This window comes from Convolutriloba macropyga, chromosome 8, assembly GCF_964194025.1.
Source record: "Convolutriloba macropyga chromosome 8, txConMacr16.3, whole genome shotgun sequence".
NCBI lineage: Eukaryota > Metazoa > Xenacoelomorpha > Acoela > Convolutidae > Convolutriloba > Convolutriloba macropyga.
The window spans coordinates 54,831,089-54,855,237 of record NC_134475.1 but is presented as its reverse complement, the minus strand read 5'-3'; the positions used below and the strand labels follow the sequence as shown (position 1 = coordinate 54,855,237).

The 24,149-nt window shown below is 34.0% G+C and overlaps 2 protein-coding genes across 7 annotated transcripts in view; one reads left to right on the top strand and one right to left on the bottom strand.

The window, feature by feature from the left end:
* Nucleotides 1–24,149, bottom strand: part of LOC142344835 (unconventional myosin-Va-like) — a 380,102-nt gene that overhangs the window by 140,459 nt on the left and 215,494 nt on the right. The gene's annotated exons all lie outside the window — the stretch shown is intronic.
* LOC142345113 (hydrocephalus-inducing protein homolog) overlaps nt 1–24,149 on the top strand; it is a 236,409-nt gene that overhangs the window by 9,777 nt on the left and 202,483 nt on the right. The window contains exons 7-15 of the mRNA XM_075397198.1: nt 4,876–5,059; nt 10,948–11,185; nt 12,780–12,984; nt 13,443–13,607; nt 16,931–17,075; nt 17,320–17,483; nt 17,691–17,811; nt 20,705–20,821; nt 23,274–23,422. Of these exons, the coding sequence (XP_075253313.1) occupies nt 4,876–5,059; nt 10,948–11,185; nt 12,780–12,984; nt 13,443–13,607; nt 16,931–17,075; nt 17,320–17,483; nt 17,691–17,811; nt 20,705–20,821; nt 23,274–23,422 (1,488 nt within the window). The remainder of the gene's footprint in view (nt 1–4,875; nt 5,060–10,947; nt 11,186–12,779; nt 12,985–13,442; nt 13,608–16,930; nt 17,076–17,319; nt 17,484–17,690; nt 17,812–20,704; nt 20,822–23,273; nt 23,423–24,149) is intronic.

Genomic DNA, 24,149 nt, shown 5'->3' with positions numbered 1-24,149 from the left:
TATAGCTTAATGTCAAATGTCCCAAAATCTCATCCGGGAGATTACGGGTTGGAACACCCCATTCGCGGAACTTCTTACACCCCTAAAATTTTTTCTAGGCTACACCCACTCTGAATTAAATTGACCTGCCTGTCGTTTGAGAGCAATTCGTGAGACGTAAGTGGATTTATGTTTGCCTATTGCCCAAAAGGAGGTTTGTAGTACTTATTTGGGTGTTATTGGTGTTTTGATGCAATTTGTCGCTGGATTTTTATGTAGCAGATTTGCATTCTCGTCTGGAGAACTGTGGCTTAACTCACAAAGTCAAGGGTATTAAATTGCGTTGGAGTTCAGTTAGAGACTTGCCAGATTCTAAATGTATGGTTGTTAAGTTTTAAGTAAGCATAAATTGAGGCTGTAAAGGCAATAGACCCTAGCCGCTTCCCTATGTCATGATAACTCGAGTCTAAGCAGTTCGCACGTCAGTCTTTGAGAGCAATTTGCCTGACGCTAGTTGGTTTTGTTTTCTTAATATTGATTGAAAAGGAACACTTATCCCCAAACATAGATGTTTTTGTTTTCCCGAAGCCGGTACTTGATTGTTTTAATTGTTGCCGACCGCTCTTAAGGGGGGAGGAATTATATACTCAAATGGGTTTTTTGTTCAAAAACTTTTCGCCGATCGATATATTCATCGTAGAGAGATGAGACTAGTATCATTAGATAGCTTGTCCAGCATAGAATATGGAATTAAAAAAGATTTTTTGTTAAATTCATTTTAATGACAAAAAATGTTTTCATATGTCCACTATTTCCATTTAAATTTTTTGTCAAAAATTTTGGCTAAATATTTCAAATTTCAGCCTTTTTCATCAAAAACAGTACGAAATAAGCTTCTTCAGTCCACTTTGAGTAAATTTGCCGGAAGTAAAGAACCAAATACCACTAATGCAGTCTTTGTAGGCTTAAAAAGGGGCTATTCCTACTTCAGCTTCCGTTGAGAGTGCTCTGTAATTAAAACTTTGCCCATTTTTTTGCTAACTTTACTCGTTGATTATCAAAAACGCAGCATTTATTTTTGACTTTTTAACTAACAAATTATCTATACCTATAGCATTCGAAAATTAAGTGGTCCATTTGGACGAACAGCATTAGCAGGGCTAGTTTTGGACCAATCTTGGACTGTTACAGTCCAAAAAGAATTCGGATTTTAATCAGTCGGTTTTTTTTAAAATTGACCTTTTTTATATTAATTAAAGAACAAAACAATTCAAATCAAAGATCAGTAATGATAGATCCAGTTGGTTTCCTAAGCAGCTCGATATTAGTGCATCTAGTTTTTTACTTGAAAGCTTATGGTCGTTTTGACTTTTAAAAATATTTGATTTTTAAATAAATAATGGCTTATTGAACTATGTCTGTATTTTTGTCTTACGTTGGTCAACTTGTAGCTTACTGTCAGCAAAGAAAGAGCGTTTATTATTGATAATGATTTGAAGTTTTTTCTCAATTGCGGTTTTACTCCATAAGTTATGGTTTCCTGGTTTTGATACTGCTAGATTTCGCATTTTTTTATTTTAAGATATTTGCACATTTTTCACGTTTTCTAGTTTTGTCACATTATCACATCATTGAAAGCTCACATATCATATTATTGGCGTTCAAAAAAGGCACAATTGAACATATAAAAATCCTGAAAGATATAGATTATGGTTTTAACGGCTTCGACATTACTTTCTTGAAGAATTTAATGAATTTTTTAATTTGTCTTTAACTGTCGTTTTTACTTCTGCGTTTTAGTCGTTTGAAAATTCCTGTATAATGGCAGGTTTTATTGATTTTTCGTTGAAAAATAGGTGAGCCGATATTCTGATATTAGAAGATAGCTGATGGTTTTCCTGACTTTGAAATCAATTCTTTTCCAAAATGAAAAACTCTTTAACTTCGCAGTTATGTTCTTTTTTTGTCCATTTGTTACCTAGTCTCGTTAATTAGAGGTCAAATATGACATTGTTAATGCCATGAGATGGTATCAAAATGGATTGGTGTCAACTTGAATTTTGTCATATTTGACGTTTTTTTGTAGACCTAAAACAAATTCTGGATAATTGTGGGTCTCAAGAGCTTCCATTGGACGAATAAGTGAACCTGTTTAATTATTTCAATTTGTAATTAATGGCTTTCATGACTTCGGAAGTAACTTTGTTTCGAATAAAAAAACAAAATCGTTATTTAATTTTGCTCTTTTTTCTTTTTTGTCTACTTGTTACCTAGTCTTGTCAAGGAGAAGTTACATAGTTCATTATTTGTGTTTGAAGAAAACATACTCGAACGAGGGCCAAAATATGGCTTTACGGCTTCGACAGCGTTTTCTGGCCATTTTTTATGGAATTTTTATTTGTGGTCTTTTTGTTGTTCTTGTTTAACCGCATAGAAAATTTAATGAGGACAGGTCTTAATGGCCTCCTATAGAATCATTGGTAATCGAAAACCTATTGGATATTTTAGTTGATTTCTAATGGTTTCCATTACTTTGAAATTAATTGTTTTTTTTTAAAAAATAAAAGTGAGCTAATTTTCTTACTCTGCTGTGTTTGTTCTTTTTTGGCTAATTGTTACCAAGGCTTATTGTTGACTGACCTCATGTTTTCTCTGGTGAAATACAAGTCAGTTTGTTTAGTTTAAGTTTTATCTTCAAAATGGACAAAGTTTTTGATGTAATTAATGTTTGTTGTTGTTATATGATTTTGCAGTTCGTCTTAACTCGCTTTCTTAATATTGGCATATCTAATCAATCTAGTGCATCATTTTTTACTCCACTCAGTTATTTGCTTAAGAGGCTATCTTTTCTTTCACACACTAATTTTTGAAAATTACTTGAATTTTTGGGTTTTGCTATCTGTTCCTCATTTAGTAGACAATTATGCCAAAATTTTGGATGCGCGGGGTCGGAACCTTTACACATTACCGAGCGATCACACATTACCGAGCCTCCTTGTTGCATAGATATCTCACATATCCCATATCCCTTTCTCTAATAAAATAGAAACAGATTCTGTTTCAACGCAATTTGGCGTTGCATTTGATATCATTTTAACTCTTTATTTAGATTTATAATCTTTCGAATGGTTTTTTTAACTAAATTCTACCATCTTCTACCTCATAGTCAACAATCTTTCATTGAAAATATTAAAAACATTCGTTTTTCATTGTCAATCTGTTATCTTTATTTTATCTTGATTGGATTGTCATTTGTCTGTAAATTTTTAATAGTGTTTATACATTTTACGGCTTTCCATTTTTAATTTTCTTATTGGAGTGTCTTTTTAAACAAAAAATCGAGTTTTTTTTACAGTTTCAATTATTGCTGAAGAAGTTCTTATTTGGGCCTCTCATAATTTTGAGGAACGCTTTTCCTCCATATTTTTGGCATTGACCTTGCGTCAACTTTTACTCTTGCTCTGCAGCTATTTTACAAACACTGCCGTTATATTTCTGAATGAAACTTTATTTCATGATTCGACCGTTCTGAAATACATTTAGTTATTCATTCTCATTGTTATTTAGGTCCACCAAGCGGTCAAGGTTATCTTTCTGTTCAGTTCTTTTAATACCAATTCATTTGTATTGTGATATTTGCTCTGATTCATGCCCTGGTTTGCCTTTAAACAACTTGAATTCAGATTTTTAAAGAATTAATGAATTGAACTAAATGTATGAATGAACGAAAAACGAATAAATGAACCAATGAAATTTCTAGTACAGTAATACATGGTTTTGAGTTCAGTTTTGACATGGTTGTTTCAGGGAATGTAAACGGTATTGAAATTTTAATTAATTTCAAATTAGAAATTTTCAAGTTCGAAGCAAAAAGGAATTGATTACTTTCAAGTGTATTTATGCCTCATTTTGTTCGCAGTTCTTAATTGAATAAAAGTTTGAAGTATGAATTTGCAACCTCAGGTAGGAAAACTTTTCGAGAAAACTTTTCGAGAAATGGTAACTAATTCTTATGTGAGACATAATAAACATATGTTTTACAAGGTGGCGGTCAAGCAAGCCGAAAAAATTTGGGATGCCCGTATTTTAAATTGTCCCTGGCGGGCCTGTGGGCGCCCGCGATTCCCGATTACATCCCACAGCGGATGAGAGGCATGGCCATGGACAGCGGTCAGCTGAGGCCCGTACCCACTAGATGTCTAAAAATTGACCAATTTTTGTTTCTTTGGTGCACTCTAATACATTATGCACTATAATACTACGCGCAGTATTGATCGTAACGGCTAACAATGTATTATTTCTGATAGATTACATAACTATTACATAACTTTCGGCTTGCTTTTCTGTCGGCTTACTTTTACTTCGGCTTCCTTTGCGTTCGCCGATTTCTGCCAAGTTTTAATTTATCTTGTCTATAATAAACAATTCCTTTTAAATTTGATCGAATTCCCAGTGCTGAACGTTAAAATCATTCCAATACAATAACAGAAAAGATTAGCTGACAGAAATGTGACATAGCGTACGGGCGGGCGAAACGACTGAAAATAGTGTAATTTGACAAGTGTTACTAAATTTACAGACGCATGGGTCTTTTGTATCCGTTAATACAGCTGTGCAAGCGAAACGTCATTAATGCTGTCCAATATTATTAATATCCAATTATGAATCAGAAATACAATTGTATACTAAAACAAACTTTTAAGAAAAGCAGCAGTCTAGTCTTGTAACAGTCTAAAAAGAAATAGGTTATACACTCAAGTGACATACCAGCCGCATTTCAATCCACCAAAAACTCTCTGAATAGAAAAGCAGTAGTCTCGTATGTACTTATCCGATGAGTCAAGGCTTCAATCTTTCAAACTATACAAAAGTGTGAACATGCATGCTATGCTTCAGAATGCTGGTGGATCTGGAGCAGGAGGAATCGGTGGAGAAGGACCGGTTTTTGGCAGAAGTGGAGGTGGATCCCCAGTTGAGAGATAGACTGTCTCTCTTGTATAGGACATTTTATAACAGGAAAACCACTGTCACTCAAGATGACGTTCTATTCCAGGACGAATTCTTCAGTATTGAGCCTCTTGTAAGTCAAGTAAAGACGAATTATGTCTAATCATCGTTTATGAAAAGGAATAGGTCACATTATGGAGTTTTTTTCAAGAAATTATTTGGTCGATCATCTTTCAGAAAATGTAACAAAATGTGGTCGGCTACATCACAAAAATGATAAATACTTACATTTCATAAATGAGAAAGGGAGTTAACAATGTCAAAACAGCAGACGGAATCTTGCTAGATTATCCAAGCCCGACAACAATTAATACCGCAGAATGATTTTTGTAATGGAGGAAGGAACTATATGCTAACCTGACTTTTTGTACCGTCATTTGGACCCGCTCACGAAATATTGGTCGGAGGGAGACATGAGGAGTATCATTCGAAAACTACAGCGTAGAATAATTCTGCAGCAGGGTTTTTCGAATTCTGTTTTGTTGAAAAGATATTAGCGGTTCCTAAGAAATTAATTCAAAATTTCACGAGTTCAATCGGAAAAATGAAATGGATGCGTCACAATGAAAACTTCCCTGTTGAGTCTCCAATGATTAGACCGTTGTAAGCAACCTATTTTGGTACCGATCCCGATGGTCAGGGAGCATAGAAAATTTTGATTAAATATTTTTAAAGTTTCGTCTTTTTCAAATTCTCAAGGGTTATTTTATTGAAAAATTATCTGATCTTTTTGTTTCACATTTTCTGTTCTTTCAACTCAAATTTTGTTATTCTTTTTTGAAATATGTTGATTTTTTTCAGCATTATGGTATTTTTGATTCTATTTTAGATAAATGATAGTTCTTGAATCGTTTCGTCTTATTTTTTTGCTAAAATTTTGACCAGAGCTCTTTTAATGAACAACAAGGGCAAAATCTTGTTTTTGCGCATTTTGTACAAATTTGTCAAATAAATGACCATGAAATCCGCTGGCACATTTTTGAGTTCCAATTTCCTGCTGTGTTATCTGGAATGAAGTTTTGCCCGTTTTTGCTGAATGAAAATGTTTTTTATTCTATTTGCAATGATTTTCATGCATTTTTTGCTCAATGCAGTTTTTATCCTTTTTGCAGCTATTTATTCTCAAGCAATTTTGGCCGATCGATATATTCTTCGTAGAGAGTTGTGAGTGATATCATTAAAAAGTACGTAAATCCTAGAATTTAGAATTAAAAAAATTTTTTATAATTTCGTTTTTTACAGGGAGTTATCGAGGTTTAAAATTTTGTTAAAATTCGAAAGTTTTTTTTTACATTTTTAGTAATTGGGCTAAAATTTGGCACAATTTTCCTAATGTAAAATTTAATACAAGTTAAAGTTTTTATTGGTAGAGCATTATTGTTACCCTTACAGAAAGAAGAGTGTTGCTGAATTGTTTTATTGAACTTCTTTGGCTAAAATTTCTGATAAAATTTTCCAAATTCAAACTTTTTTTGTCAAAAATGGCCCAACTTGTGCTTTTTTGGTCTACTGTGTTAAAGTTTGCCAGACGTGGTGACCTAGAAAACTTGATAGAGACTCCTTAATCTCTGAAAGAGCGCTAGTTAAAATTTATGAAAGTCTTTTGGAGTTGAAATTTTCGTTTTTTCTTCAGATTTAACTCAATAATTATACAAAGGCGTCGTTGTTTTTTTTAACATTTGAAGAATTTCGCCCAACAATTTGTCTAATTCGCAAGCAAATGGAACACTTAGGCGGTTTGTTGGGCGCTCGGCAAATTCAGGGATAGGGTTGCTATTATCATGGATTCTTGCAATCAGGAATTTTTTAATTTTTATTATGGTGCTGCCTTCCTCAATATTTTTTGCTTTTGTTTATTCAATGTTAATTTCGGACATTTTTTTTCACGGCTTCATTATTGAAAGCTCGCGTTTACGTAAAAATGGGGACAAATTCAGATATAGTTTTTGTCAGAGAACCTAAGGATTTTTATGGCTTCGAGGAAGAGTTTTAGTAAACTTTAACTGAATTTTTGTGTTTTGCCTTCAATTGCTATTTTTTACAGTCTGATTACTAAGTCTAGCCATTCAAAGATCCAAATGGCTTCCTCGAGAACTGTAAGTGAACCGGTACCATATATTCGGTTGTTAACTAATGTCTCTTATGTCATTGAATTCATTTGTTTTAAGGAAATTTCAGTGATTTTTTGAACTTGTTTTTTTATTATTTCAGCCAACTTCTTACTTGTTCTCAGTAAATACAGGTCAAACATCCTTCCATATAGAATACAAACTATTTTTGCCGTTTTTTTGTTTGTTTGATAAATTATCGTATTACTGAATAATGTAGCTGGAAAAAGGGTCAAATAATTTGTAACTGCACATATTTTTTGTTTTCATAACATTTGGTTTTAAGGGCTGCGACACCGTTCTCTTGCTGAACTTGGTAGTGTTTTTGATTTTTGCGCCTTGTATTTGTTGTTTATTTTTGCTGTCGTGTTCCAAATATTACCTAATTAAAGGTCTCAGTGGCCAACTATGCATACATAAGTGCACCTAATAACTGATTTAGGTATATAGCTAATTGTTTTTTGACTTTCAAATTGTATATTTTCAAAGTAAAATTAAAAGTTTTTTTTTCATTTTGTCCCCTTTAGATCTGTTTTGCGTTTTTTTTTCGTAGATTACAATGTTGTATCATATTCGTAACGTAGCTTCGTTATTGAGAGAATTCTTTACTGTTTTGTTCAACCAAACATAAATTTTCTGTTGGTTAAACGTTTTCTGGGCTTAGACAATTTATTTCAGAAGAATTTCGTGAAATTTAAATACTTTTCATTTTTTATTGTTCTTTTTACTGTCATTTTCTGATAGTCGTTTTACAGGAGGACTTTTTGATGATCAAAAGAGATTCAAATGAAGCTTTTGTTCTCGCTGTTAGTATTTTATAAATTTGATGGCTTCAACACTGTGGTTTCGTAGAGTTGTTTGTGAAATTTTTTAGATTAGCTTGTGTTTAATTTTATTTCATTTTTCTTTGACTTAGTCTCACTAGTAACAGTCGCAATGAGTTTTCCACGAAGTTGCAAGATAAACTGTCTACTCTTTTTTTTCGAAAGCTCATGTTGGCTATGACTTTTGAAGATATTTGTTTTATTAAAAATAAGCTTATGGATTTTTGAGATTTGCCAATCTTCTTTCTGTTAAATTATAGGTTGGCATCTCTATAGACAAGTCACATCCCTTGTCTATTGAACTACAATTCACTTTTATAACGGCTTTATTTGCCTCAAATGGTCTTAGTTCTTGGTACAACCAGTTTTCATAAAATATTCGTGATGTTTGCTTATTCGCTCATTTTTGTAGGTTTATGTTTTCTTCTCACAGTATCACAATAATGGGCGGTCTTCTGGCCATTTTTTGATAAAACGAAATCAATGGCTTTTAATGTTTGTCGTGAACAGCTTCATTTTTAATTGGCGGGGACATCGTTTTCGTGCAAGTTTTGCCTTTTTGCCTGTATCTGTCGTTCTTTTTGTAGTCGCTTCACCTGCTGGATAATTAAAGGTCTTAGTCGCTCTCTATGGAGTTATAAAAGAATCTCTCACTGATTTCATTTGCTGCATAATGTTTCTAATCAGTTTGAAATTAATTCTTTTCAAAAAAGCAATATTTTATTAAACTTTGCCCCTTTCGCTCATTCCTTGTCCACTTGTTACCAAGTCGCATTGAGGAAAAGTCCCTTGTTTTTTTCTAATGAAGTAGAGGTTAACCTTTTTAAGTATTAGTTTTTAGGAAGGTTCCCTTTCTTCAGTATAAGTTCTATTCATTTAGTAGTTTGTTGAACGATATGTTGATATGTTATTTTTTTTATCTCTTAATCATTTGGTAGACAATTAAGTGAAAAATGTAGATGATCGGGGTCGGAACTTTATGTGCGAACGCACAATACCGAGCTTCCTTGTTTAAATAATTTTTTTGAGAGTAAAAATACCATTTTTTTTCTTTAAAAAAACTTCGAAAAATGTTTTTGAATGTGAACTAACTTGTAAAGTTTTTATTCAACAATTTTCTTTTCACGTAGTAATCTTAAATATTTCAGACCTGGTTTTTTGTGGTTTTTTTGTTTGAATCGGTGCAGGATTGAATATTTTTGGCAGTCTTTAATCCCAATGGAGCAATTTTTCATTGAATTTTCTCAAGCTGAAAACAAAATGCAAGAAAACCGTAATACAGTGTGCACGTCGATCCTTTCAACATTCCTTTAAATTCCATTAAAAATTGCTAATATGTAAATGTTGTGCTGACAAAATATTTTCTGAAATATTTTGCTGCTGTGATTTACTTATTTTTAGCAAGTTATTAAATTAATTTTATTATTAGTCATGAAATTCATTATTAATATGACATTTGTTTCGCCTGGATCGAGTTCAGGTTATAAAATTTATGTAGATTTTTCAGATGGTTTGCTGCCATTTCGTGCTCTTATCTCTCACAATTTTTGATGTTTATTTATGTTCTTACAATCTTAACCCATTAAGCTCTGGATGCCGAAGGAATGTATTGGCATTTGTTTTCAAAGGCACATTCATAGCACAACTCAACTCTTGTTCGACAAAACGAAAGTTGTTTTTGAAGGTTGTGTTAACAGTTGAAAGTTTTGCGCCTGTAAGTTTCTCGGGAGTTTCATATGTATATTTTGAACGTTTCATATTTTGTTCAACATCTTTTTGAGAACATTGGATAAAGATTTCGGCATAAGTGTTTAAAACTTTGTCATCATTTCTGCCCCTCATTCGCGACGATTGCGAATGAGAGTGGCCGCAACATATTGTGCATTCGTACATTACTGAACCTCCGTTTTGTTTGCATTCCACGGGCTTTGATTTCGTCAGACTTCTGTTCAATAAACGTTTTTGCTGTTAATTTTAGTCATGATTTCTATTCAATTTGTAGAAGTAATGTTTTAGTGTTAACTAATCTGTTTTCAGTGCAAACGTTTCAACCTTCGAGTTGATATTTTAATATGGACTGTTTCATCATTTTTATATTTTGATGGCAACATTTTTTCATTATCCCATTTTCGCAATAGTAGTGCTGACTCCTTCACGTTTAAAACCTTCCGTTTTTAAAAATTTGTTTAGTTTTTTGTGCTAGTGCGTGTTCATCAGGTACATGGATGTTTTAGGCAAATTTTCTGTGAAGCATAAATGTTCCCTATTATGTTAAATACTTATGCTTGGTTGTTTCCCTTTAATACAGCGCATTGGCTTAATGGTATACGTTGTTATGAGTCATCTAGATAACTGGTTATGCTGATTATAAAATGCAAGGTCATAAATGTTTTGTCTTTTGTACTGAATCTCTTAGCTGTTAGTCAAAATTTCATGTTTTGAAAAGAAAAATACATTATTAAACGAACTGAAAAGTATTCAAAGGAAGAATGTGAACGATTTCATGAATTATAAGTCCTTTTCTTTTTCAGAGTGAAAACGTCTGGCACTTAAGACATGTTTATTAATATGAAAACTAATAGCTGTGTTTAAAATACATGACCAATAGAAAGTCTTTACCAATAGAAAACAAAGAGTCTAAAATATGGAAAAAAATAAAATATTCTAAGTATTTTGAATTATTAAGTTTGAAAGTATCTCTGGCAAAATATGGGTAACTCTTGGATATTTTGCATATTGGGAGTTGTCATTCTGAGATCACAATTCTTACGGCGAGAAAATAAAACTTGGATCTTTTCAACAATCGCCTCCCCATTGCAAAAGGAGAGGCAATTCTTGAATAGAATTTAAGCGAGCATTTTATTGGCCAATCAGAACTTATCGGAACCGTAGGCCTATGCGCACGCAAATCTTCAGTATTATATACAATGACAGTGAGTAAAGTTTAGAAGCGGATGCAATTCTCTACTGGGTAAATCAGGGGAGGTGATTGTTGAAAAGATCCAAAAGTCCACTTTCAAATTTTTCAGGAGGGAGATATTTTCCCCAGGAGTGACTTTGAAATCAATGTCATCTTCAAGCCACGCACAGTTCAAGACTACACTGCTGTAGCTTTTTGTCACGTGACTGGACGAGAGAGCCGAATGCCTCTTCGGCTCAAAGGAGAAGCGCTGGGTCCCAAAGTATCACTTTCGTATGCGGAGTTGAATGTCGGAAATGTGTACATAAACTCAACACACTTATTTGAAGTTATCTTAGCCAACAGAGGTACTAGTCAATTTACTAAACTAATTTATTCAAATATCTAACCAAGTTGAGGAGACATGACGTCCAAAATTAATAATCTGAACGATTGAAGTTGATTACAAGTATCCTTCGTGCTTGCTGCACCCCCGAGTGCTTTATTTGGTTGTAAAATTTTAAAGATTAATTTCAAGATTAGATCAATTGAAGCTGTACGATTCGTAAATCTGTTAACAATATAGAAATTCTGCTGCCTTGTGGTTCTTGTTAATTTTTTTGTGGTGCGTTGCGTTTGTGCCGTCGACTCTTATTGTGGGCAGCAGTTAGGTGGAACGCCAATGCGTGGGTGACAAGTGCTTCCTTAGATTGTGCTTGATAGCATTAAACTCTATATGCGAGAGATGTCTCTAGTTTCAATGAATGCATTATATTTCTTCGGAATTATTAATAGCCGCCGCTAGCCTCTCAAACGGCTATTATTTAGGAGCTCTCCTTTATTTACATTTCAAAGAATTTGAATTGTATTGGGGCGCTGTCTTTTTTTAAACATCTGTTCACACATTTTCATGATTTTTAAAGTCCAATTTGAGTAGTGATTTTGGTCACGACGAAACAGGAAGTGGAGCGCAAAGGCGAGTAGTTTTGCGGCGTGAATTTGTTTCGCTCTAATTTTAAAGTAGTGTGAGAAAACGGTGTTTGAAGAAAAATTCGCTTTCTCGCTAGTGGTTTTTTGTTAACATGCGGCAATTTCGCTTTGATTTTTACTGTTTTCGATTTTTTGTATCGAATTTTTTCTAAATGACTTCATCCAATCCATTCATTGTTCATTCTAGGCCTAGTTTTTGTTTGAGCCAAATATCCATTTTTCGCTAGTGGTTTTTTGTCCACATGCGGCTTTTTGACATTGATCTTTTTAAAACTTTTTTATCTGTTTTTTTTAGAAATGGTTTTCCCAATTCACTCATAGTCCGTTCTAGGTCTAGTTTTTTGTTTAGTCAATCAACATTCTTCGAATTGTACGTTAGGACTTGTCCTGCTATGTTTTTTTAAATTCGCCTTACCTTTTGACCTTATTTTCCGTTTTACATATGTCACGATTTTCAAGTGTGACTTCTGACCTACCTCATTCACTGTTTCAACTAAATGGATTCTAAATTTTTTCCCGCATTGAATTACGCAATTTAATGAATACGGTCAATGTTAAAAGAGCGAAATCAAGAGAAACGAGACAATCTGATAAAGCCGGTCATTAAGTCATAGTTCATTAGGTTATCAAAGTTCATTAGAGCGATTGCTAGCTGATATTAGTATTAAGCTTAATACCCTTCAGTTTAGAAGCTGAAGTAAGTATAGATTTAGAGTCTAACTGAAACTGCACACTGAATTTGAGCAATTTTTGAAACTTCGGGAAAATTTTTTGTCAATTTCTATCTCTTCTTTTTGTTTATTTTTCTGTTTCAATCCCGATGTGCGTCTAGCGCGTCAACGGCGGCCATTTTCCGGCAATTTCCCGGCTACTTCAGTATTTGGATTATATATTTGTCGTAATTATAAGTCGAACCATGATGTTTTAAAAAGACAAATTAGTTTTGGATTACCATCAGTTTAACTGTTGAAGGTGCTATTGATGCGATATACAGCATCTTGCCAAACAAGTCAGTTCATGGCTCTTGCTTTGAGTTCAACCCAATGGAGGGCCTTGTTCTTCCCGACTGTCACCAGGCCATCACTATCAAGTTCGAGGCTGTGGCTTATGGCATCTTCGCCGAGGAGTTCTTCTTTGCAATCGACGGAACGTCTGAACAACTTAGACTCAGAATTATGTATGTCACTTTTTCCATTCTTTTTCATTCGCTTTACTCTACAATACTATAACGTATCACTTTATGCATCAGTACACGTGTGCTTGAAAACTTGTCACCGGAGACAGCAAGTTGTTCTGACAGGTTTCCACCAACAATAGTCCCCACCTACTGACCAGGGAATTAATTAGCTAGCAGCCAGATTATAAACATTTTCCCCCGGATTTAGAGTTGAACATGATAATTTTCAAATTTAGTGTTCATTTGGTTCATAAAATGGATTACGTGGATCTTTTGTGCCCCCCTCCCCATTACAGAACAAAAGCACGTGTCATTACATAGTAAATCATTATGCATTATGTAGAAATATGGTGCGTGCGTCGGTCGGGGTGCAAATGAAAAAAATATGCGCCCACTAAGCGGGGGGGGGGACAAAACGCGGAAAAGATCCAATTGGGCATTGTGACTTTTGCTTTCAGCGGCAACACAATTGGGCCAGATCTGAGCTTCAGTGTTCCTCAGTTGAAATTCGGCTCTGTGAGTTTTGGCTTTCCCTCTACAATGAATGTGCAATTGCATAGCAAGAGTGTGATCCCTTTCGAAGTAAAGCTGCATGTCCCAACCGATGGAACAACCACTCCAAGGTTAATACTTACGACGATGCTAGGATTTGATTGGTTGAAAAAATTTCGTGTAAAATTAATTATAGCTAATCTCTGATATATGATATTCACGTCTCATCACTGCTTACTGTAGCTCCATTGCTTAAACTTGTATAGAAATATTGTGCAGAAAGCAAAGCGTTTTTACTGGGCTTGCGCTCGAAATGGCACTGGCAAAAATGGCGTTGGAAAAATCTTGTTGGAAATGTAATTGCTTAACAATTGATTGCAAATTTTTCACTTGTCTGTATATGTCTTCCAAACTTCTTTTTATCTAGAATACGGCGAGCATTAAAATTTTAATAATTAATGGCGCCGCCGCCAGCTACTCAAATGATTAATATTTAGGCGCTCTCGGCTTGCAATTCACAGACTCGAAGAGGAGCCTAAATTTTGATTGATCTCAGATCGGCGAAGTGTCAGTGGAACATGAATTAAAAGTCAATGAAAAACAAGTGCTGAGATCAATTCCCTGAACAAGAGTCTAAAACAAAAGAAACAGCAGGACAAGTCCTTAATTACAATTCATAGAATTTTCATTGACTAAAAAAGCCTAGAAACGACTGGGATTAGATTTGGAAAACCATTTAGAAAAAAAAGCCGATCAAAAACCAGAAAAACAGAAAAAAAATCAAAGTCAGATCAAAATCAAACTGCATGTGAATAAAAAGCACTATCGAGAAAACGATTCTTTATTCAAACCCCGTTTTCTTATCTTAATTTAATTTCAAGTGAATAAATTTCACGCCGCAGAACCACTCAATTTTTCCTGTTTTGGAATGACCAAAATCATCACTTCAGTTTGATTTCAAAAACCGTTATAATATGAGAACAGATCTTGAGAAAACTAAGCAGCACCAGACTTCGGAATCGACTCGAAGTGAAACATTAACCTACGCTCTAGCCAACCAATAACTATTCTAATTACAATATTTAATTCATTCTACCATTGGTTTCGAAATAACAAAAGCATGCCGTAAAATAGAAGAAAAGAATGTGATATTAGAAGGTTTTCCCAAGTCACTACTCCAAAGTTATTGTTTTTATCAGAATGTCTGATATAGTTAGTTTGTAATTGACAGATGACTAATATATGACAGCGAAAAAAGCAACAAGATACAACTAAGGATACCTCTCGAAAAAAAAACCTAGAAAAACGAACAGAATTAAGGAGCCAAATCTAAAAATCTGTCAATTTTTTTAAATAAAAAGGCTCATTAATTTTTCAGAACACATCAGAGAAAAGTTTTGTTAAATCATTCAGCACCCGTATGACACCCAAAAACACTGGAAAACACTTAAAATGGCAAAAAAATATGAAAACGTATAAAAATAACAGAAATGGTTTATTTAACGAAAATCTGGCCTATCAAATTATGTGATTTTTTTACAGTAAGTAAAAATACACTGAGAAAATTCAAATAAACGTTTGAACCTGAAAATTTTGTCAGGCAAAATTTTTTTTGTTTTAATAAAAGCAACTAAAATGATATCAACCATATTGAAAGGTGATCAGAAGCAATATAAAACAATTGACAGAAGCAATATAAAACAATAATACAAAAACAGCTAAAAAAGCGTCTTGAACAGCGAATAACAAAAATAGCTGAAGATTCAATATTTCAGTCTAATATGCTATTGAGATGGCCACAAATTCTCAGTAGCGCAATGGTCACAAATTCTCATTAGCGCTAGTCACTTGTTCATATTGCTCAAAAACCCACTGTACACAAAGAATTTTAGACTTAATTTAATAAATTTTTTGGGGAAAATTACATTAAACTGATTCCCGCCAAATGAAAAGTTCGCTTAAATTACCAAAAAGACTAGTTGCGGCCATAAAACTCTATAAACTGGAGGAATTTCGAAATTAATACGGAAACTCCGAGCAAGCGTCAAAAATGTCAAAGTGATATTAAATGGGTCAAATTTTATCATAACGTTTAATGAACGGTTAAAATAGTCTCGAGAAAACAAAAAATATGATCTTCAGTGGGTTCCATCGTTTGAGCTTAACACTTAGTTTTCATTGGCTGCATTGACTTGAACATCATGTTTTAAATATACTCCAAAAAACTTTTTGATTAAAAAGACGCTCCACTAATACTCCTCTTTAAGTCGTAAAAGACAGCGCCCCAATAAAATTCAAATTCTTTGAATTGTTAAAAGAGAGCTCACGAGGCGTTTTTAAAGAGAGTGAGAAAAGCAAGGTGTGAAAAAAATTGGGAAAATTGGGTTTTGTTGACGTGCGACGTTCTAGAGTCTATTTTTGAGTGCGATGTTTTTAAGTCAAACTCTAATTTTTTATTCCAAGTGTACTTTCTTTTATAAATTGACAGGAAAATTTGTCCGTTAGTGTAGGGTTTGATCATTTTAAGCATATATTAGAATTGATATTCAGTTTCAATTCTTTCTCAATTTTATACAGTCGACGTGGAGTTTTGTTGTTGCAGATACAGATTGTTATAGACAGTTGCATTAACGAATTTGATTGTTTTCGCTTTAATTTTTTTGTCAACGAACGAAAATTGATTGAAGTAATTCACTTTTCGACATTTTGGCCTTTTCTCTGACTGTTTGTGCTTTTGGAACAATGTTTTATGTTGAAGTGCCTCTTTGCAGCCGTGTACTTTCCACGGTTGCATTTCAAGAGTGCCTGAGCATTTGATAGTCCAGTCTTTGTCGAAATAAACACATTTGTATTTTTTTACAGGTTTTGGTTTTTGCTCATCTTTGTTTTTATGTTTTTCCTTGTTGTTTATTGTTTGTTTGTCCTTGGCATTAGTCACTGATTGAACAGATATCGTGCTGCACGGTTTCTAAGAACTATTGATCGAACTTCACTAGTTCTAGAGAATCTTGAAAGAAAAAGATAATCATTTTTCAGTAGTTAGTTCTTTACTTCTCCATTTCCTCTTCTTTCTGTTTTTTTGGACTACTGTAGACTTAGAAAAAGGCAGCTTCTCAGTGGTGGCTTTTATGCAGTTTTACACTAATATATCAAGTAAAAAATCAGGTTTTGTCTCCTATCCCCTCCCTTGTTTCCCCTTTTGCCCCCATGATAAAAATGCTTATTTCATCGGCTGGAAAACTTTATAAACGAAGCACAGCCGATACCAATCTGCCTTGTTTTTTGTACTAGGTGGGTTGCTGCTCAGCCATAATTTTCACTAAATTGCTAATCAGTTATTTTTAAAAGCTAAGTATGCAACAAAATTCTAAATTCGTCTATGAATCTTGATTAAAATACATTAAAGCTGATTAATGAGAGTTAGTTCATCTGTAAGATTACTTATGCGCTTCAGAAGTGGCCAGCTGACGCAGAGGGCTGATGGTAGCCTGACCTCTAGACAGGATAACAGACAAGAATTGAGGTCTGGAGCACCGAAAGAGTTCACGATAGTACCCAATGTTGCCATGTTGGAACCAATGTCCACCTTAGACGTTGCTGTGAGTCTTATTTTAACTTAACATATTTTCTTACGTTTTCATGCTTTTTTATCTTTTGTCAAACTGAACTTGATTGAAAGTGCAATCAAACCTTTAAATTGCTTGGACTAACTGGTTAACTGGTTTTTATTAGCGGTGGCAGAAAGTACAGATAACAGGGTCTTCTACCGCCGCATAATTTTATCTGTTAGATCCTTAGACTTGTTATTAATTTTTGAATCATTCGCTTATGTTGTCATTCTAGGTGACATTGACAAGCAACACTCTGCAGAGATATGACACTATGTTAGTTGTGGATGTCACAGATGCTGGCAAGGACATTGTCACTCTTCCAATCAAGGCCAAGTGCATAGTCCCTACTGTTCTCTGTCAGCCCCACTTCGTAGACTTCAACCGATGTTTCCTTAGGTAGGAGCACAATTCACTTAAAACTCGTCTCTAAAAAACTCTAAAAGGTCTCTAAAAAACTCGTCATGTAAAACCGTCTCTAATTTCTGACATGAAAAAAATTGGTTCTTTTTTTATGATTTCATAGGAGATTCCAAATCGACTTGAATATGAATCCAATCGTTGACATGCAACCGATTTGGCTATTTATCTATAGTCATTTTATAGGTTTCCCTACCTGAGCAGAGTAACGCTTGTAAATGACAGTGATCTCATGACCAGATATGAACTTCTACCCCAGATGGCGGGAGATAGTCTGCCGTTCAAGTTTCACAGCGACCAGCCAAAGGTATGTTCTATTCAGAACATTCTCGACGTTCTGAACAATAATCGATATTCTAACTAGCTGATATAACGGTCAAGTGAACAAAACTCCTCTCAGAGAATAAATGCTCCTCAATGTTGATAGAAATTTAAATCACTCCAAGATGGCAAAAAATGGTTGGTTGTGCCCAACTAATTTATTCCAAAAACTTTTCAACTATTCCAAGACTGAGAAAGATGAGGGGTTTATTTCTTTGCATTAGTAATTTTTACTGGCTTCATGTGGAGGTTAATTATTTAAGTTTTGAATACACTCTAAAAATTTATCGTGTGAATTCAACAAAAAATCGTGTATTTTTACCCGATTTCTCGCGTAAAAAGAATCACAAGATAAAAGGTCGATTTACACGAGAAATCATCTAAATTTACACGATTCTCTCGGGGTTGATCTCAGGATTTCTCGTGTGATTCACACGATAAATCATGTAAAATTCAAACGATTTCTCGTGTGTTCTCAATCAAATTTTCGTGTGAAAACCACACGATTTTTCGTGTGAAAACACATGAAACATATGTTTGAAACACACAAAAATTTGCATGAAAAATACATGATTAATCGTGTGAATCACACGAAAAATCCTGAGGTTTAGCCCGAGAGAATCGTGTAAACTTACACGATTTCTCGTGAAAATCGACCTTTTATCGTGTGATTCTTTTTACGCGAGAAATCGGGTAAAAATACACGATTTTTTCGCCAACTTCACATGATTTCTCATGTAATATTTTCGGTTCAGCAACCAAAAATTGGTTTAGAAATCACTAGAAATGAGAGACAGTGGTTCAGTTTAAATACAAATTAGGGCTTCAGTTGTAGAACTGGAGGTAGAAACAATTATTGGCACGAAACGCCTCGGATTGGTCAAAATTATGGCCCAACTGCGAAAACAATTTCTCTGAAAACTATAAACAGTATGCCTCAACTGGTCATTATTATGGCCCAGTTTTCATGCCAAAACCCAGAAAGAAGAGAAGTCAAAGCAATAACATTGAAAGTTATTTGTAATTTTAGAAAATGCTGTACAAGGTTGAATTGAAGAATTGACGTCGTGCAATTCTTACGTTACTGTTGTCTCAAATGCAACCTCCTAGGAAAATTGATAATTGACCTATCAATCTGATGCTGATTTTAAAACATTAGCAACATTAGCAGAAGAAATTGATCTAAAAAAACTTGGGATTGATTGCCTCGAGTTGCTCGGAAATCTCGTAGCTAATCTAAATGAGGAGTTTATTGGCATTCATTAATCGCGAGTCAGAGGTTTAGTGAGTTTAGTGAGCATTGGAATTAAAGAGACGGCTAGTCAAAAACACCAAAAATTGGGACAGTGATTCACTCTTAAAACATACTATGGCTTCAGCTGTAGAACAGGGGAAAAGCTACTATGGCTTCAGCTGTAGAACAGGCTTCAGCTGTAGAACAGGGAAAAGCTTTTTTTTCATTTTAAAGCTTGATCTTTGTTTTTAATCACAGAAAAAAAGCCCAAAATAGCATGAAAATAAAATTGACAGAACAGTATTGTGTTCTTAAAGAAATTGGGATGAGTAAAATACCCTTGAGAGGTTGCAACATTTAAGAAGCATTTTGAGCCTATAACTTCTGAGTGCGCTACATCTACTTTGAACACATTATCCATGAAATTTTTAAACCCTTTTTAATGGAGTCTTTTTTTGGGTGTTTAGCAACCACGGCATGAATTTCCAATCAAGACAACAAACGTATGGTCCTTTGAGCTTACCAGACTCTCTTTTTAAATGACAAAAACAATGAAAAAAATGTACAAACCTCACAAAGCAGTATCCACGGCAACTTGTTAGATTCTCTTATATTCTCCAGCTAGGAAATTTTTTTGCGCAGAAAAACACTCAAGTTGCTAAAACATGAGATTTTCTACGAAGTGGAGTTGTCAGTCACGTTGGAAACAAAATCAGCGATGGAAACAAGTTTTTTGCGAGATAAATTTAGCTGACTCGTCTTACACCATTTTTTCAATTTAAAGTGTTGTCTTTGATTTTAATCACTAAAAAGAGCCCAATGTAGCATAAAATTATCATTGATAGATCAGCCTTCTGTTCTAAAGGAAATTGGGACGAGGAAAAAATCTGTATTTTCCGTAAAAATTTGCTTCATTTCCTCATACTTTCATTCACATGAAAAATCGTGTAATTTTTCATCACACGAAGAGAATTTTCTCGTGTGAAATCACACGAGACGCATTTTTCACACGACAAATCGTGTGATTTTTCATTACACGAGAAAAAATCGTGTGATTTCAGACGAGAGATTTTCAGAGTGTAGCCGCGTCAGCAATTCCAGGCGGCTATTATTGCGCTCCTATTTTTTTTTGGTCTAACAGATTTTTGTTTCGTCTTACTCTGACTTCTTGTAATTGACTTTTTCATTGACTTCAGTGACTTCTACTGCTTTGCAGTTAAAATTTGTGTTCGTGACGTCATTTCTGCTTTTATGTCAGTTGCGTGACTTACCTCACTCACAAAAATTACTTCTGAACTCACTTATGGAACATTTACTAATTAAAGGTCAATAGTGTGCATCTAAGTAGTGCCAAACGTATATGCCCTAATTCTTGAGTATTAGAGTCTGGTCAATCTGTATCTTATTTCTTTAGTTGTTTCAATTCATAGCCACAAGCGTCTATCGCGGCTATTTTCCGGCAATCTCTCGGCTATATTTGAATGTTTTTATATAGAATTTTACATCATTCTCGGGTATTTTAAAAAAATCCTGGCGCAAATTATTTTAAAAGTTTGTTGTAGCATATTTGTTGTTTTTCAGCAAATTTTTACTTTGTTGATTATGAGAGTTTGTTTCATTAATAAATTAATGTTGATCTTTTTAGGGATTGATTCCCGGTCGCAGTAGTGTGGATGTGCCTATGACAGTGACTGTGAACAAAGTGGGAAAACACAGCTTCCCAGTTCACTTTCTACTCTACGGCAGCCGAGAGCCACCAATTGTAAGTATAATCAGATAATTGTATCTGAATTCTACCTGCTGGCGTCCTGTCCCGTTGATTGTCACTTGTCTTAAATTTGAGTCATGTTGTTTTCATCTCTTGAGATAGATTCAATTATTGAGATTGATTCATAACTTGAGATAGATTCATCGTTATGATAGCGCCTACAGCTCAAGTTGTTTTTGGAACTAGTGTTTTGAATGTTTTTTCAAAGTCCATTTGCTCTTTATCATTTGGGTAAGAACCATATTTCTTGCTCCTATTTCCTGAAGTTGCGATTTGTAAGTGACTTGTTCTCATCTTCACATGAGTTTAGGTGGGTAATTTGATTTATTTCATTGGCGAAACTGTTCCGACCCCGCTTAGTGGGAGGGAGGAACTTATACTCAAATGGGATTTTTCTTTTTTTTTGTTCTGTCATTTTTCGCCGATCGATATTTTCATCGTAGAAAATCGATGTTGAGGAGTTTTTTAGCTTTTTATTTGAGGAGTAATCGCGGATTAAAAATATTTGTCAACACTTCATATTTTCGTTTGATTTTGTTCACATTTAGAGTCGTTTTTGTTCAATTTTAGGTTTTTTTGTTGCAACATGTTGATTCAAATTTGCTTTTTATGATAAAATATGGACCAATTTTGCATTCCTAAAAGACACGCATTGATAAAGGCAAGAAAAAGGCTAGTTTTGATCTTATCGGGAAGTTTTCCATGATCTACCATATCCATAATTTACCATATCCAAAAAAGTCCATTGATCAACTTATTTTTTTAAATAATATAGAAAATTTTTTTCTCATTTTTCCCACCGGTAATTGTTGTTCTTCATGTAGTTATGAGAATTATTATGTTTAATAACAGGTCTCAATGGCTTCATTTTCAGAAGTTAATGAACTTATTCAATGCCGTCAGTTGGTAGTTATTCCTTTTGATATTTTTGATTGTCTGTGTTTTGAAATTTTTCAGATTTTTTGAGCTCTCCCCTTTTTGTTCTTCTCTTTGTCAACTTGAAACAGTCTCATCAACGAGAGGTCCTATCCACCTTCTTGTAATTCAACCTTCAACTTTTTTTTGCGTTGAATTTTTCAATTGATGTTTAATATCTGGGGCAGTACGCGTTTTCTTAAGAATTTTGTAAGTGATCAGTTTTTGTGCTTTTTGTTATCCTTTGAGATATTCGCATTAATAAGAAGTCTGAATGATTTGTTATGGAGACGCAAGCGAGCACATACAATCTTTCACTTACTTGTTAAATGACCTATTACAGATAGTTTTTTGAAATAATAATTTATAATACTCAGATAATAGCTGATGGTTTTAATATCTTCAGTACCTTGTTTTCGTATATTGTCTGTAAGTTTTTCTCATTTACTGTATCTGTAATTATTTTGCAGTCCTGTCCAACGATTTAGTCTTGTCAAAGACAGCACACGTTGATTTCTTGGGGATTTAAAATTAACTTTTTGAGAATTTTCAGGTTAAATCTTTTGTTTTCCATGACTTTTGAGATTTCATTGTTTCAAAAAAAATCGATAATTTTTTTTGAGTTCTTCCCCTCTTTTTCTTTTCCGCGACTGGTTATCTAGTCCCATTGTGGAGAGCTCAGATCTGCTTTCTAGTTCAATACAATAGATTTTGCGTGGTTTAGATTTTAGTCTGATGGTTTTTTGACTTTGTTGAAATTTGCTTTAAAATTACATTTTGAGTTTTTGCCTTAATTTTTTTTCTTGTGTATTTTGGCGTTTGTTTTGTCCCTCAGACTTACTAATGACAGGCATCATAAATTCTCTAATGCGACATGGAATTGTATTATTGATTCATTTTTTTGGGTTTGTAACAATTTTTTTGCTACTCAATTATTGTTGTTGTTGGTCTTGTCGCGTAGTCTATTCTGGTCATAAACATTTTTTTTCAACAAATGCAAATGTTTAAAGTTTTTTGTCGCTTCCTCACTTGAAGAAAATTATATCAAAAACGAGGTTGAGCGGGGTTGGAACATTTAAGTGCAAACGCACAATACCGAGCTTCCTCGTCTACTCTTTTCTAGATTTTTTTTGCATTGTTAAATTATTTTGATAAATGTTTATCAAAATAATTCAACAATGCAAAAAAAATCTAGAAAAGAGTAGACGAGGAGGCTCGGTATTGTGCCTTGTAAACGTGATCAAAATGCTCTAATTGTAACGTGTTTCATTTCATCGAGAAGATGGGCCATTTTTAAAAAAATCTTTGGCTTCTGGTTTTTCGCAAATACATTTGAACAACTTTTTGATTATCGTCTGATTGACGTCAAATATACTTGGGATTTTTTGTAAACCAGTGGAATCTATTGGTCACGTTATCTGTCCGTGCTTTTTGTTGTACAGTAACTCGTGATGTTCAAGAAATATTGAAATAGATTTCATTTTTTTTAAATACTCCTGATAAAATGTATGTCTTTATTAATATGTTTCAGCAAGCGACAATCGAGTGTTTTGGAGAGGGTCCTGTGGTGCATTCGTCGACATTCGAGATAGACTATGGCTCAATCCCAGTACTACACAATGTGCACAAGAGAGTAACTTTATCAAATGAGAGTCTAGTTCCTGCTTACTTCTCTACTAGGTGAATAGTCATTTTTTTTTGGTTTTATGCCAAATCTGATAGCATCAGGGGCATATGAAGATGAATTGAATAGTCAAAAATTCAGCTGATGATCAGTATTAAGTGCAACTGTCAATAATAGATCAAAATGGAGAGCGCAAAGAATTCTTGTTCAACCAGAAGTTACTCACATTACATATCTCGGGCATGTGATAAAGATATTTTGCACATTTCCGAAAAGCGAAACAAGAATTTTTTGGCTTTTGCGGAGGGTTGCAATTAATTATGATTCGATGTTTTATTGAGGTTTATGTGTCATAATTGCCATTGATATTTAAGAACTATAGGAAAGTCATAAGAGTGTTGCTTCATAGCTAAAACCTTATGAAACGGAACTTGATATCTTGCCGTAAGACGTGCGAGATATTGATTTTGGTGACAAAACTTTGACGCCTTAGCAAGATCTTATTAAGCTGAGTATGTAAACAAATCTTAACACGTGGTGATAAAGTCCTGGTACGATAACTATTTTTTTTGAAACGCGAGCAAAGATCTTAGGGATCTTTTCCGTTTGTGCCCCCCCCCCTCCAGCTTAGTGGACGCATTTTTTTTAATCTTCAAAAATGTAAATTTAAAGTTATAACCACAACAAGAACGTTTGGTTAAATATTTACATTTTCAAAATCGCCTCGTAAATATATGAATAGTTTGGTCTTTATACTTCAGTAGAAAAATTTCCTAAAGCCTC